At 38.9% G+C, this 14854-nt stretch overlaps 3 protein-coding genes across 4 annotated transcripts; 2 read left to right on the top strand and 1 right to left on the bottom strand.

Annotated features, from left to right (window-relative positions):
* Window positions 1-76: 76 nt before the first annotated feature.
* On the bottom strand, window positions 77-4098 carry fam199x (family with sequence similarity 199, X-linked). The gene is made up of 8 exons (XM_077732555.1): window positions 3950-4098; window positions 3104-3283; window positions 2473-2692; window positions 2233-2391; window positions 1999-2160; window positions 1650-1833; window positions 1359-1462; window positions 77-1297 (listed from the first exon to the last, which is right to left on the bottom strand). Exons 2-8 carry the CDS (start codon window positions 3268-3270, stop codon window positions 1124-1126), a joined length of 1170 nt encoding a protein of 389 aa, XP_077588681.1. The 5' UTR covers window positions 3271-3283; window positions 3950-4098; the 3' UTR covers window positions 77-1123.
* On the top strand, window positions 4040-5658 carry commd5 (COMM domain containing 5). The gene is made up of 7 exons (XM_077732556.1): window positions 4040-4258; window positions 4343-4503; window positions 4749-4777; window positions 4849-4899; window positions 4972-5067; window positions 5153-5228; window positions 5345-5658. The coding sequence occupies exons 1-7, from the start codon at window positions 4141-4143 to the stop codon at window positions 5444-5446; spliced, it is 633 nt and encodes a 210-aa protein (XP_077588682.1). The 5' UTR covers window positions 4040-4140; the 3' UTR covers window positions 5447-5658.
* A 965-nt stretch (window positions 5659-6623) lies between these two features.
* On the top strand, window positions 6624-14427 carry LOC144207219 (LON peptidase N-terminal domain and RING finger protein 3-like). Of its 2 annotated transcripts, XM_077732554.1 has the most exons (12): window positions 6624-7428; window positions 9233-9351; window positions 9444-9566; window positions 9840-9953; window positions 10027-10183; window positions 10260-10344; window positions 10411-10525; window positions 10615-10736; window positions 11340-11498; window positions 11577-11739; window positions 11819-11968; window positions 12536-14427. In XM_077732554.1, exons 1-12 carry the CDS (start codon window positions 6726-6728, stop codon window positions 12716-12718), a joined length of 2193 nt encoding a protein of 730 aa, XP_077588680.1. In that variant the 5' UTR covers window positions 6624-6725; the 3' UTR covers window positions 12719-14427. The 2 variants fall into 2 exon arrangements, 1 of the variants encoding a protein (XP_077588680.1); XR_013328605.1 differs by having other exon boundaries at window positions 10045-10183; window positions 11577-11968; window positions 12536-12682.
* Window positions 14428-14854: the final 427 nt, after the last annotated feature.

Below are 14854 nucleotides of genomic sequence, written 5' to 3' on the forward strand. Positions count from 1 at the left end.
TTCATGAATAAGTAATTTCATTGCAAAAAATGGCTAAACATTTTAGGCTCACAAAACAGATTCAGAATAATTGGCATTTTGTTTTTGAAATAATTTTAATGTCTTAATCAGCAAAACTTTATTTACAAATTCTTTTGCATCACAGTGTGACTTATTTTCTTCTCAAAATTATCTCTTTTTTGCCAAAATAGAATTTTACTACAGCACTACAGAATACCTGCTTTGAAATTAATGACTGGGATTTAAAAATCAAGAGGTGGGAAACAAAGCTCAAGTGTATCAATAAGTACAGTATCACTGCTGCAGAGTAGTTAAACAAATCACAGCGGAGAGAACTAACAGGTTGTCAATATTTGTACAACAGTTAATGTTAAATGTCATAAACCAGGGTGGCCATGTCACCATAAACACAACAACCCGTGAGAAGACCATTCATTCATTATCCGTGCATGGCTGAATTACATTCGGAGTGCTATCAGGATAGAAATAGGTTTAAACCAACAAAACAAACAAATCAGTCTAAATATGATTAACATATCGCAAAACTTTTCATAGCATGACTACTTCATTACACACGAGAAAAAAAAAACTGAATTTTTTATCACTTGGGATAAACTGGAAACAAGCAACTATTTACAGCATACATATATTTTTTTGAGGGGTAGCAGGTGCTTCGGAAAAAAAAACAAAAAAAAGGAACAATGCTGAAGGTTACTGAGTTATATAGACGAGGCGCGGGCTTTAACATGCAGTGTTTTTCAGTGCTCCCTTTAAGCCTAGACAGCAAAGTCCCTGACCAAAAGGACAAAGCGGCGCAACCAGTCAAGCTTCGATCCCACCCAGCCGGAAGCTCATTTAGCAGCATGTTTGCTTAGCGTAGCTTAATTGACCTTCTATGATGTCCAAGCTTTTCCACTATTACAGCTGCCGAATTTAAAGTTACAGTACTTACAAAAATCCGGATGAGGGTGGGGTGTTGAGTCAGGTAGAACAGGGAACTGCACTATAATATAATAAGAGCAAAGTCAAGAGGTGGTTTCAGCCCACACTAAACTAACCATGCTAAGCTTTTTTTAGGATGGCGAGAACTGGCGTGGAGGGAGCACTGATTGGTTCACTGGTGTCACATGAGTACATCCAGGTCGTCGCTGTGGTCGTCTTCCTCGGTCACCCTCAGCGACAGCACTTCTTCGTTGAGGAATAACCCGCTCAGACGCTCTTTTCGGGCTTGACGCTGCTCCTTTAACTGACGCTTGCGGAGGGCTTTTTGTTGGAGCTTGCGTTGCTTGGAACGTTTCTATAACGTGGAGAAAGTTAGAAGAAAAAAATGGAAGCGGACATAAAATAAATGGTCTTACTTTAGAATCTCGGATACGTTCTGCAGCACTGGAAAGATTGCCGTCGCTGTGGGCTCTGCTGATGTTAGCAATGCTGCTTCCACTGCAAGCTGAAGCTGGTCCACCTACATAAAGCACAACATGATGGCAAAAGTATATCAATCAGATCATGTGTCAAAGTGGAGGCCCAGGGGCCAAATCTGGCCCGCTGGATCATTTTGTGTGGCCCTGACATTGTTTTAGATCTATAAAAACAAAATATTCAGTTTTTTTAATCCATTTATAATTTTTTTTTATAATATTTTTTCCTACCCGCGACAGAGTTGGAGGCGGCAGAGCTGGTCGAGGAGCTAGCCGAGCTGACCATGCTAGCGTTGCTGCTGCTAGCGCCGCTGATGCCACCAGTGCTGGCGCTGCTGTGGCTGCTTCTCTTCCAACCCTCCCTTATGCTGCTGGCCCTCTGCCTCGGCCCATGCTCTCTGATGTAACTCCGTACCTGGAGATGGTAAATACACAAATTATTTACATTGTATGCCGTCTTATAATTTACCATCAGTACATTCTCTTCTAATTGGTTAATTAGGGAATTCAACCTTAAATATTAGTTTGGGAGTTCAATCAAATAATAGCTAAGAAAGAAACAAAAACATATATTGCCCACCTGCTTGAGTTTCTCATCAGTAAGACAATTAAGCTCAATGATGAACTCGCTATCCGTAGGAGAGATTTGAGCACACGGGTCGATGATCTTAATGATGTCCAGTTGCTCTCGCAGACCCATCTCTGTGCTGACCTTACGACTCAGGTACTCAATGTACTCCACCTGAATGGAAAAAAATTGTTATTGTTTATAATCGTCATTGTCAGTACATGTTAAAAGTGCCACGAGCATTACTTGTTCGTCATTAGTCATAGCACTCCATGGCAGCTCATCTAGGTTGCGATGAGGGTGTGGCTTAGGCTTCCTCTTGGGAACCAAACAAGGTGAATTGGGGACACTGGGAATGATGTCGGATAGGACGTCGCTGTTGCTAGTGATGTCACTACCTGGCAACTGTGAGACAAATGGAGAATATGTGGAGTTTAACAAAAAGCACAGAGTGTTTTTGTTTTTTTCTTTAAATCAGAAACCCACCTGCCACTCAAACTCGCTGTCAGACCAATCCCAGTATGTGCTGATGGAGGAAGAAACATCACTGCAAACGCTTCCCTCGGGAAATAAATCCAAAGGTGTCAGCTCCTGGTCATCAAGGAGGGAGTAGCAATCATCCTGGTCACCCACGGAAACGGACGAGAAGAGCTCCTCGCTGCATTCCGAGCTGGCCACGCTGGTGCCGCGAGACGTGAGGTTCCACCTGCAGGGTAACATGACGAGAAATTATAATATTATTGATTTGTGACAATAATGACAAAATGCCCTTTATCATCTTAATCAATTCATCAATAAGGTAAATTATTGTTAATCGCAGCTCTAATTTTAGACAGTCTACTTCCCTGTTACCTAACTACGATGGCTTGAGCCAGACTTTTCCATCGCTAGGATTAACAGATTAACACACTGTTTTGACAGCGTAATGATTACGACGCTGAAATCTATTTAGATGGTAGAACTTCTTTAAACATATACATAAGCTAATGACCTTAAAGGTCAGGGTGAAGAGACTTTTCAGCAATAACTGTAATTTCATTGAACTATATTGAATATTTGTTCAGTGTTTGCTTTGTGTCTCAAGGTGTTGGTGCATCTCAGATAATAGTGTCCTCGCCTGTTGCCGTGGAAGCGACGCAGGGGGTCCGTCCTGTGACAGGATGAAAGCTGACAGCTGAAATCACTAACATCAAGAGTCCCCACATCACTGAGATTGGCTCTTTGGGAGAGGAGGGGGAAAGGCTCCTCTGGTGCCAGAAACTTCTCATACAGAGAATCCGACATGATGTACAGGAACCTGAAAAAAATACTATACAATTAGAAATAAACAAATGCACTGGTAACCAAACAGCTCAAAACCGAGGTCAACAGTATTTGTTTTGTTTAATTAAAACTGAGTTATGCTTCAGCACCCCCCGCGACCCTTGAGTAAAAGCGGTTGTGAAAATGAATTAATTATGCCAGGTTTAGTATGCTTAGTATTATGAAGCATTTTAAATAATCAATGTCTTTCGAGTGTATACAACATTGAATTTTACACCCAATTTTACAAATGACCTATTAAGCCAAATTATTAGAAGTCATGATCACAGAAAATGTGTTTTATGGGTTACTTTCACTACCTTGGCGTCCAGCAAAAATGTACAGGCTATTTTCATAATGTAATGTATTTGCTGTTATGACAGAACACGGAAAAAAAACGTTGTTGTGCACTAGATAAGACGAAGATATAAAAACAAATCATCAAACGAGTAGTTTATGTTAAATGATTGTTGTCATCAGTAGCTTGCAACGGAGCGCCTGGCTCTAATTGTTAGCTTGTTGCTATTGCTAAATGCCAACGGGGCGTTGACAAAACCCGTGAAATTACACCAAACCGATTTCCCAAAACGAAAAGTTGTCCCAAACACATTAAATACAACTTAAATCGGTGATATGAGATAATAAAACGTTAAACACTGACCGATTGTCGTTTAGAGTCTCTTATTTCGCGCAGCCTCCATTTGCAAATCCTTGCCAGCGAATCGACAACGGGAGAAGCGATTTATCGCGAGACTTGACTCGTGGGGACCATCTCACGTGACATAACCCGGACGTTGTTGCGTTCCCGGAAAAATAAGACAACCGCTTTTTGTGAAACATGCAAATTTGAGAATGTCAACCCAAGTAACGGACACCAGTTTTCTGGGAGGTAGAATACCTCCTGAAATTGAGTCGATGTCAAAAAAATTAAAGGAAGTGGAGCAAGATGAGTTTAGAAAGTTACTGAAAGGTATGTGCTTGTTGCAGAGATTGATTGCAGTCTTTCAATTGTTACGTTGGATTCCATAATTAGTTTGGAATTGTGTATTTTCAGCGGTGGTAAACGCATTGGAGGGAAAGGATTGCAGAGACACGATGAAGTCAATCGCTGAGAACAGTGCCATTCCACAGGAGAATCTTAGTCACATTGTAGCTGGGATGTACAGGTTATTGTCAGAGGCTATTCGTACCCCACCGACATTACTTAAACAGGAGGTGAGCTTTTTCCCATAATTTGAATTTACAGGTATGCACATCGTATTCAGAATTTGACAGATAAAACTTCGATGGTGGCAAATGGTCAATGTGGGTTCATTACATTACAGGTTACACTGCCCTCCTCGGGAGAAATGTGGGATTGCAGTAGATTTATTCATTCATTCCCTCAACCACTTTCCTCACTAGACTATAGAAGTTTGTATTTTTTTAATGTTTAATAACTCACTTACGTTTCTTTGTAGACCTTTAAAGAAGATCTTCGAGAACTGAGGCAAGTATACAAACACTTGATTCTGACCATTACATTCTTCATAATTTGTAACTTGTTTGTTGTGGCAACAGGATACCAGAAGACTTCATTACTGATTTTTGCAGTGTGGTCTTTGGAAATCGGTGGGTATTTTTTGTTGACTTATTTTAAGCAGTGTGTGAAATTCTTGCTGCTTCTTATTTCTGTAATTATAGCCGTGTAGCTCTAGAAGCCGCAACTTCCCAGAGGGATCCCCACCTCCCTACATTAAATGAGTTGCAATGGAGAGTGGATGTCACCATTTCTACCAGGTAAAGTATAAAAGTTTGGCTTACTAGAAAAAATATTTTTTTGCTGTGGGCCTGAGAAGTCAATTTTCTATCTTGGTATCCTCAGCTCTTTGGCCAGAGCCCTGCAGCCTTCGGTCTTGATGCACATGAAACTTTCAGATGGAAGTATACACCAATTTGAGGTACTTAAACATAATACACAATAAATGTGATTGGGTATTATTAATATGTGCACTATATTATTGTACCAATAAGTCCTTGGAATCAAATACCTTATTGTTATTGTTTTTACTATGAGGTGCCGACGGCCAAATTCCACGAGTTGAGGTATAATGTTGCTCTTATCCTAAAAGAGATGAATGATCTGGAGAAGAGAAGCATACTCAAGATCCAAGACTGAAAAACATTCCATCTTTAACAAAAAAATGTCGAAAATGATAAGAAAACTTCATATTTCTGTTAAAAATATTTATAACTTCTCCTATTTTATCCAATATGTAGTTGATTTACTTGACCAATGATATTCTTATGTTTTCCTGCAAAATGTATTATGGAATTGGGGCAATAGAATGAGGCACAAGGCAAATAAACCATAGAAATACTTGTCCGTGACAGTGTCAGGTGGTCTGTGTGTTTGTGTCCACTAGCCTTAATGTCTACGGGAGGGATTGAGTCCGCTGACTAGACCGGCCGACCTATATTAATCACTCCCTAACTACAAACATGACACAGATCATCCGAACATGTATTCACATCCATTGCGAAAGAGCATTATGCTAAAATGTCAGAAAATAGTGCCAATCTGAATGATGTGATGCTGATAGGGTTTTCTCATTAAGAATTATTTGAGGGAAAATACCTTCACTGCAATCAGGAAACTGTACTCTGTTTCCTTCTTTGTGGTGATGGTAAATAAAACAAGATATTCATGACTACCAGAGAAATTATGTAGACCGCATCATTTTTTTATGCAACCACTTATGCAACGACTGAAACCTCGTGATTGACTACTGCCTTATCTTTCGAAACATCACCCCGCAACCACAATAAAGTGTTTTATGATTAAATGAAGTAATATACTTGCTGCTTGATGTAATCCCATTAAATAAGAAAAATGGCAGATTTCAACATTAATTAAATACATTAAAATTGTAATCAGAATGTATCATTTTTTAAGAAATCAAATGTAATTTAAAAGTGACAACTAAGAGAATAAACGTTAACAGTTTATAATAAACTGACCTCAATTGCAAGGTGAGGTTTCGGTACAATGTTTTTGGGGGTTAGTTTATACAAACCATGTGCCAATTTTAACCCTAATCAACTGATGTATGTATTTGAAATATAGTTTCATTTCCAATATTGAAAAATCTAATTATATACATGACCTGTCCGGCTATTCCAGAATGCAGGTCAGAACGGGTGCTGTCCCAGTCACTCCCGTTGTGTGAATGTGTTACATGGCAAATTGTTTTGTAATGTTTTTTTTCTTCTTCTCCAGTGCTTGTCCAATGAGAGTATTCTACCTCTATCACGTGACAGACTTTTTTACGTAACGCCCCCTCCCCCGGCGATGCTGAATGAGACGCGTGGTTCCCGGAGTCAAGTCAGAGCGTACCGGTATTCAACCTTCAGTCTTCCCCGTGTACACGTAACGCGAGCGGGGATGCTCCAAGCATATGAGTCCCTCCAACAAACTGGGAGCCATGGTGACAGAAAGCGAGAGTATGTTGCAGCTCGCCGCAGAAGCATTCCGGGCGAAAAACTTCGAGCTGGCCGCGGATATTTACGAGTGCCAGCTCGCGGTTCTGGTGGATGAAGACAGCCGACATGAGCTCACTGTGAGGCGGGCAGACGCGCTCGCTTTCGGGGGCAAATTCGCGGAGGCCTTCGTGGTGTACAGAAAGGCTGCGGAGATGGAGAGGCTGAAACCCGAAAACCTGGACAACCTCGTCGACTACCTGACCTCCATCACGAGGCCGGACAACGAAGGTGACCGCCGGGGAGAGGATGCAGAAGCCCGGGCGCCGGTGATGGGATGCCCCGATGTGGAAGCCACAGGTTGCCGGGGTGAAGACTTCTCCTGTCGGATATGTTTGAGTTCTCTCTTCCAGCCTGTCACTTTGGCGTGTGGACACAGTTTCTGTAAAAAATGTCTGGAAAGAGAAAGGAAAGACAAGGAGGTTATTTGTAAGGAGTGCAGACTCAGCTCCGGAGTGGTGGTCTCCAGTTTTCGGGTTAACGTGGTCCTCAGTAACCTATTGGCAAAATGGTTCCCGAAGGTCTACCAGGCAGGGCAGCTAAGACGGCAAGGAAACGGCCTTTACTCGGAGAAAAAAGTGGAAGCTGCTCTGGAGAAATACAACCAGGCGATCTTGATTTGTGAGTCTTTAAAATACAAACTTTTAACATCTCACCACATCATAATATCAGCGTGTAACAACCTGCTTTCAAAGTTAATTTCTATTATGCTTATGCTTACAAAACTGCAGGACTTAATGCAAAACTAAGGGCGCTTGAATGTATGTCATGAAAACATACTGCAAAGTTCCATCTGCGCCTGTGTGTGTGTTGTGCGTGCGTGTGGGCGTGGGCGTGACGCGCACTGCGTCTCCACGTGTTGAATAACCAGCTGAATGTCGACTGGGCCAGTGGGCCAAACATTGCGTAAGGGCGTCACCGCCCCCTTGGCTCAGCCGTTGTGTAATGGGAGAATGACACGAATGTAGGTCAAGGGTGTTATTGTAGGTCACCACTAGGAATACTTAACAGGCCAACTTGACTTCCATAACAGACATGCAGATGAGACTGCAAGTTAACTCACTGACTGCCATTGGCGGCCATGGACGTCGAATCCATTCCACATCCCAGTTCAAATGTATTAAGCGTCTATCGCTCTCAATGGCGATCAAACGTGACCATTCATAGACAGCGCTTTGTTTGTGCTGTTTTGTTTGACTGCATGTGAAACCTCACTTGTATAACGGCCCCGTGACATGCCGTTAACGTCTACTGAAATTTGAGCCTTCATTTCCAACACTCACAGCTGCTTGTTTATTCTCTGCTTTTGAGTGATGACTATTAAGGAAATGTTAGTTAAATGTTAAAAGTGGGAACTCTAGCCATTAGTTCTACTACTACCAAAACTACTATTACTACTACACTCCTGCTAGTAGTAGTAGTAGTAGCAGTAGTAGTAGTAGTAGTAGTAGTAGTAGTAGTAGTAGTAGTAGTAGTAGTAGTAGTAGTAGTAGTAGTAGTAGTAGTAGTACTGCTACTGCTACTCGTGCTCCTAGCACTATTACTACAACTGATAGTACAGGTAGAGCAGCACTACTAGTTTTATCACTACCATTACTACTACTACTGCAACTGCTACTACTACAGTTATGACTATTAGTACTACTGCCACTACACCAACTACTACTATTAGTGCTGCTGCTGTTACTACTACTATTACTACTAGTGCTACTACTAGTACTACTGCCACTACTACTAGTACTACTGGTGGTACTACTAATACCACTGCCACTACACTAATTTTTAAAAGTTAGTTTGGCTGTGAAATTAGCCTTTGAAATGAAAAGAATTTCTTGTAGTAAGTTGTCAAGTTGCCAAGCCCACATTTTTTTATGTATTCTTTTGGTTTCATTTTATTTCAAAGGTTCACCTTTTGGTATGTTTTTTTATCTTAATCTCTGTTTTTAATTCATTCCGATTTACGTTACATGTGAATATAAGTCGATCTTCAATATTCTTTAAGCTTAATGGGACATTTGCATACGTTTTTTTAGTAGTTATGAAACATAGAATGTGGGTCACCTTGATAGTGCTGCATGGTTTTATAAGGCAGACGTTTTGTAATATGGCACCAATTCCTTTTGAATTGCAAAAGTCACTCTTTCATGACTTACCCCACATGTAAACTGTCTTATAAGTCAGGTTTTAACATTTAAAGGTTTATTTTTCATGGCAGTTGAAGGATGGTTGATTGTACAAATAGAGCCTTAAAAATGCAACAAAAATACAAATATAAATTATAACTTTTATATCTAATTTCATATGGATACATCAGTTTTTACAGGGCAAAAAAAAATCCCACATTGCTCAAAATCCATATATCAAATATGATACAAACAGGGTTAACATGAGACTTATCGTCTTTTTTTCTTCTTCCACACTTTAGCCCCCGCAGACCACATCCTCTTCAGTAACCGTTCCCAGATCTACTCCAGTTTGAAAGACTATGAAAAGGCCCTAAGAGATGCTGAAATGGCTTGCAGACTTATGCCTCTGTGGTCCAAGGTACGACCTAATAACAGAGAACGAAAATCCACATATTTCCTGGAGTTGAACTCAATTTGAAGCTTTTCTTCTCTTTTAATTCATGCCAACAGGGCCATGTTCGTAAGGCACATGCTCTGGTGTCACTAGGCAGGACTGAAGAAGCTCTAAGAGAATATCTGCTATGTCTCTCCATTGAGCCTGAATGTCGACTGGCCAGAAATGAAGCTCACAAGGTATTCAATCTCTTACATGCTTACTACTTTTTGAAGTATTTCATCAACTGATTTGATCCAATCATAGACCTATGCATAAGTAATATCAATAAAAAATGGGGAAAAAAAATGCAACTTATATTTCAAACATACTTCAACAACCTAATATACAATATACAGGAAATTAATTAATTTAAAAAAAGGTTTTTATTGTATAAAATGTCTGTAATTTTATCAGTTACTCCCAAAGCAAATAGTTAAGTATTGTGAATGACATCAGCTTATTTTGTAAAGCTTCTCAGTGACCTTTTGGCCCCTGTGGTGACTGATAAGGTGCCCATCTCGGACGTCCCCAACATCGTACCCACAAGAAGACATGTAAAAAATGGCGTCAGTGCGACCTATCAGGTAAGAGAAAATTTTGCGAGTATAATTTAACAATACGTTTAAACTTAACCTTTTCGTAACATGCTTCCTCCAGATTTTTGGCCCTATCCAGCCATCATTAGAGTTGAATCTGGGGGTCCAAAAGACGGACCACTGTCTTCTACAGAAGAGGAAGCGAAGAATCACAGAAGAGTTGGGAAGGGGGATGGAAGAAGAAGAAAAAAGTGATGCTAAAAAAAGATTAAAGTCTGGTGAGTACTAAATATAGTTACTAATGCAATAATGCACCACCAAAATAAGACGCTAAATGGACATCTGGTATTTTAGAATCGGTACAGGTGAAGGATCCGTGGAGGACTCCAGTTGGTGATATTTTGGACCCGACAGATCTGGAATGTTCTCTCTGCATGAGGTCAGGAGATTTTTATATATATTTGGAATCATTTGCAATTGTTAACATAAATATTCTTACACCCAGATTGCTCTACGAGCCGGTAACGACGCCGTGTGGTCACAGCTTCTGTCTTCAGTGTCTGAAAAGATGTCTGGATCACAACCCAAAGTGTCCCCTCTGCAAAGAAGAGCTATCAGAAGTACGCCAAATTCCAGTTCAAACTATTCTATCTGCAAAATGACATTGTAGCGAGGACACAATTGATCGTCACTATGCATGTCTCCACAGTACCTTGTCCAAAGACAATACTCCAAGACCACATTAATGGAAAACCTCATCGCAAGATATCTTCCGTCCGAGCTCATGGAAAGACAGAAAATCCACAATGAGGAGATGGCTGAGCTTTCCAAGTAAGATTAGAGGTTCCTCTTAATTGACTTGACGTTTCTTATTATAACACACCTTCTGTTCTTGTGATCATTTATATGACATTTTAGAACATGACTATAGATTTCTTTGTTTGGTAATGTTTCCCTTTGTGCCACGCCCTTTTTTGGTTCTTACATAACCTGGACTGTGGTTTGCCCTACTGCCCCACTGTAGCTCGTCTGTCTAGGTGACACACTGACCTCTTCTAAGATAGGCGTCACACCAAGTATCAAGTACCACCAGCCAGGGAGCAGATAAAACTACATCTATTTATAGCTATTAACCTTATAAAGAGAAAGCCTGTATTTTTACATTTTATTGTCAAAAGGGCCTCTGTATGTAACAAATACATAAATAAAACAAAAATCTGTAACAAATACATAAATAAAACAAAAATCTGTAATAAATACATAAATAAAAGCCATCTGTTGACCTTAAATGTTAAAGTACAGTCAACTAACTTAACAACATCCGTTAAAAATTGTAGTATTTTTCATCTTAAAGCATCATTTTAGAAAGAATTGAAGTACGTTTTTTAATGTTTTCTTCCCATCGCTAACTTCTTACTGTGTATGTGTCCTCAGCCTCAACAAGAACGTGCCTATATTTGTGTGCACCATGGCCTTCCCCACCGTCCCCTGTCCTCTCCATATCTTCGAGCCCTGCTACCGACTGATGATTCGCCGATGCATGGAGACGGGAACCAACTGTTTCGGCATGTGTCTGGAGGACGACCTCAAGGGGTGTGTGCAGCAGTGGCTTTTGGCGTATATGCGTACATATTGCAGGAAAAAAAATATCCCCTGTTTTCTTCTTGCTAGGTTTGCAGACTATGGCTGCCTGTTGGAGATTCGCGACGTGCAATTCTTCTCCGACGGGCGCTCGGTGGTGGACACCATCGGCAGGCGGAGATTTAAAGTCGTCCAGCAGAGAGAGAGAGATGGCTACAATACTGCCGATATAGAGTACCTGGAGGACGTCAAGGTAAAATTTCAAATAAGGATGAGAGAGGAGGAGAGGTCATTTTTGCAGAATTCAAATTGGGTTGATAAATGCTTTGTAGGTGGAAGGCTTGGCAGTGGGCGAGCTGCAGTCGTTGCATGACTCGGTGTATGACCAGGCGCTGGTCTGGGTCAACTCACTGAAAATTGAGCAAAAGGAACGTATTGAAGGCCACTTTGGACCCATACCTGAGAAGGACTCTGAACTTCAGGTATATATGGAAAAAAACAGTTTGGCATTTTAGACATAAGGAAATAGGTAATAAATGTATATACATATACATATACACATACACATACACATATACATATACATATACATATACATATACATATACATATACATATACATATACATATACATATACATATACATATACATATACATATACATATACAAATACATATACATATACATATGCATATGCATATGCATATGCATATGCATATGCATATACATATACATATACATATACATATACATATACATATACATATACATATACATATACATATACATATACATATACATATACATATACATATACATGTACATGTACATGTACATGTACATGTACATATACCTATACCTTATACCTTATACCTTATACCTAATACCTAATACTTAATACCTATACCTATACCTAATACCTAATACATATACCTATATTGAACAGGAAAAATCTAACAAGAAATGAGATTAATCTTAGATGTATATATATTTCCACATAATCCTTTGATTCCTAATCCTCGACTTGACCTTATTGAATCTTTGGCAGGCCAGTCCTAACGGTCCGTCGTGGTGTTGGTGGTTACTAGCCGTTCTTCCATTAGAGGGCCGAGCCCAGCTCCCCTTCCTCGCCATCACGTCTCTGAAAGACCGCCTAAGCGGCATTCGCAAAGTTCTTCTCTTCATGGCCCACAGCAGACGTCGGGGACATACTTTGGCTCAAAGGTCATAATCCGGCTGGCCTCAACTCGTTGTTCTTCCTTGTGTGTGACTTTACGTTCAAGTGACACCACCTTCCAATAATTCATTCTTCTATCTAAGGGATGGAAATCAACCCTTCCTCTTTATTTCATTTTTTGTAAAGAAAGACTTTTTGTCAAGATGTTTATTTCGCTATCTTTAAGGATTATCATCTTTCTTTGGAAGACTTCAATCATTTCGCCAGTGCGCACAAAATAAGCAATGGCTGCCACTCCTTATTGACTTTTAATATTATTGCACCAAAATGAAAACAAAAGCTATATTTTTACATGTTTTCTTGAAGTGAGTTACCCCCAGTATACATATATTTTGTATGTACAGTGCTTAACAAATTTAGACCACCAAATATTGCTTTTTAATGATAAAATATACAGTTAATGTAAAACACAACAGATGAAGAAGAATACAATTCAGAAAATTGAATTTTTAAATTAATAAAATGTATAGTACACTCCATTAATGTGTTTCCACACATTCCCGTATAATATTTTTTATTCTTTTTATATTTGGAAGTTTCATTTTGTATGAAGAACACTGACTTTCAAGTATATTTTTATCCATTATCAAAACTAAGTACATATTTTTAGATGTTGGTCTATTCCATTTGTTAAGCACTTTATGTATCTAAGTGTACTTAAGAATTCTGAGAGACCAAATTTACAATTTTTAAATACATTTTTTTGAAAATGCATTCTCTGCAATCAAGTGAATTATAATTGAAAAAAGGTGGTGAAGTTTATCAAGTGAAACCTGATTTTCAATTAGAAAAACTTCCTATATTTTGACTGAATATTTCTAATTGATTTGAATGTGAACTCTTTTTCGTTTTGTCTCGCGTGGCATTTTTTTTCTTTATTTCCATTATTTATATTTTTCATTATTTATGCAAGCAATTACATTGTTTACATGTTACCTGTTTTTTTTAACGTAGAAATGTCGAGTAAATGCAGGAAAAAAACTGCTCACATTGCTGCTTTGCTTCTAAACATTTTAAATTAAGTCAGTGTTCATTTTATAATTGGTACTTCCACCCAAAAGAGGGAAAATAACTCAGTAGAATGGAATAATTACAAAGTATATATATAGTAGATTTAAGTAAAAAAATCTTCCTATCATATGCAATAGTACAAAGATGTCAACTTTAATCAATCATTTCAATTTGTTTGTCCTCTTATCCGCAATGAAGTCAATTCAGCAATAAAACTAAGTAAGTTTTAAGTCATTTTTTTTACCATAAAGGGAAATGCTTCCAGTCAAATTTAATTACTATTATTTGAAGTAACTGTAGTACATGTTAGGTTGCATTTTTTGGTTGAAAACATCAAATGTTCTTCCACTGAAAACAGTTCAAGTGCCTTAAGTTGGACTTCCTATTTTGTCGAAAGTGGAATGTAATTCGTTTTTTTTTTTAAATATGTATCTTTTATTCGAATACATTCGGATTTGCAGTTTTAAGAGATCAGGTGAATATTCAGAAAAAGAGGGGTTGAATATGACCATGTTTTCAAAAGTTATGAATGCAACAATTTGCTGCTTCCTTGTTTATTGTTTCAATGTATTTGCCAATTAAACTGGATACATCAAGTTTGTTAATGTCATTAGAAATGCCCTGTTAATCGGCAATCTGGCAATATTTTAATAAAACTCTGAACAAGCCCATTATAAGAGCAATGAATGCAAGTATTTTTTTTGTGTGGATTGTTTTATTTTATTTTTTCGATCGAGGACTTTAAATAATCCACCTAGCATTATTTAAGTTAAGCGAAATTCAAGAATGGATGGACTTACATATAACAACAACACTCTAAATTATCCGAATTGTTGACAAAGCACTGCAACAAGTTGGTCGGTCATAGCTTATGCAAGGCAGATCAATGTAGGTCAGTTACTCAGTCAAAGGTGAGTCACAAGAAAAACACCATTTAAAAGTGAACTCTTTTCACATTGGCCACTCAGTCACTTTTTAAAAATGTATTTCTTAGATTGTTGAAAGCAGAGTGGCACAGGGGAAGCGTGCCGGGCCCATAACCCAGAGGTTGATGAATCGAAACCATCCTCTGCTAAAATATTTCTATTTATCCACCCTTTTCTGTTTCTACAGGGATGA

The sequence above is a fragment of the Stigmatopora nigra genome, chromosome 14 (assembly GCF_051989575.1).
Source record: "Stigmatopora nigra isolate UIUO_SnigA chromosome 14, RoL_Snig_1.1, whole genome shotgun sequence".
NCBI classification, from domain to species: Eukaryota; Metazoa; Chordata; class Actinopteri; order Syngnathiformes; family Syngnathidae; genus Stigmatopora; species Stigmatopora nigra.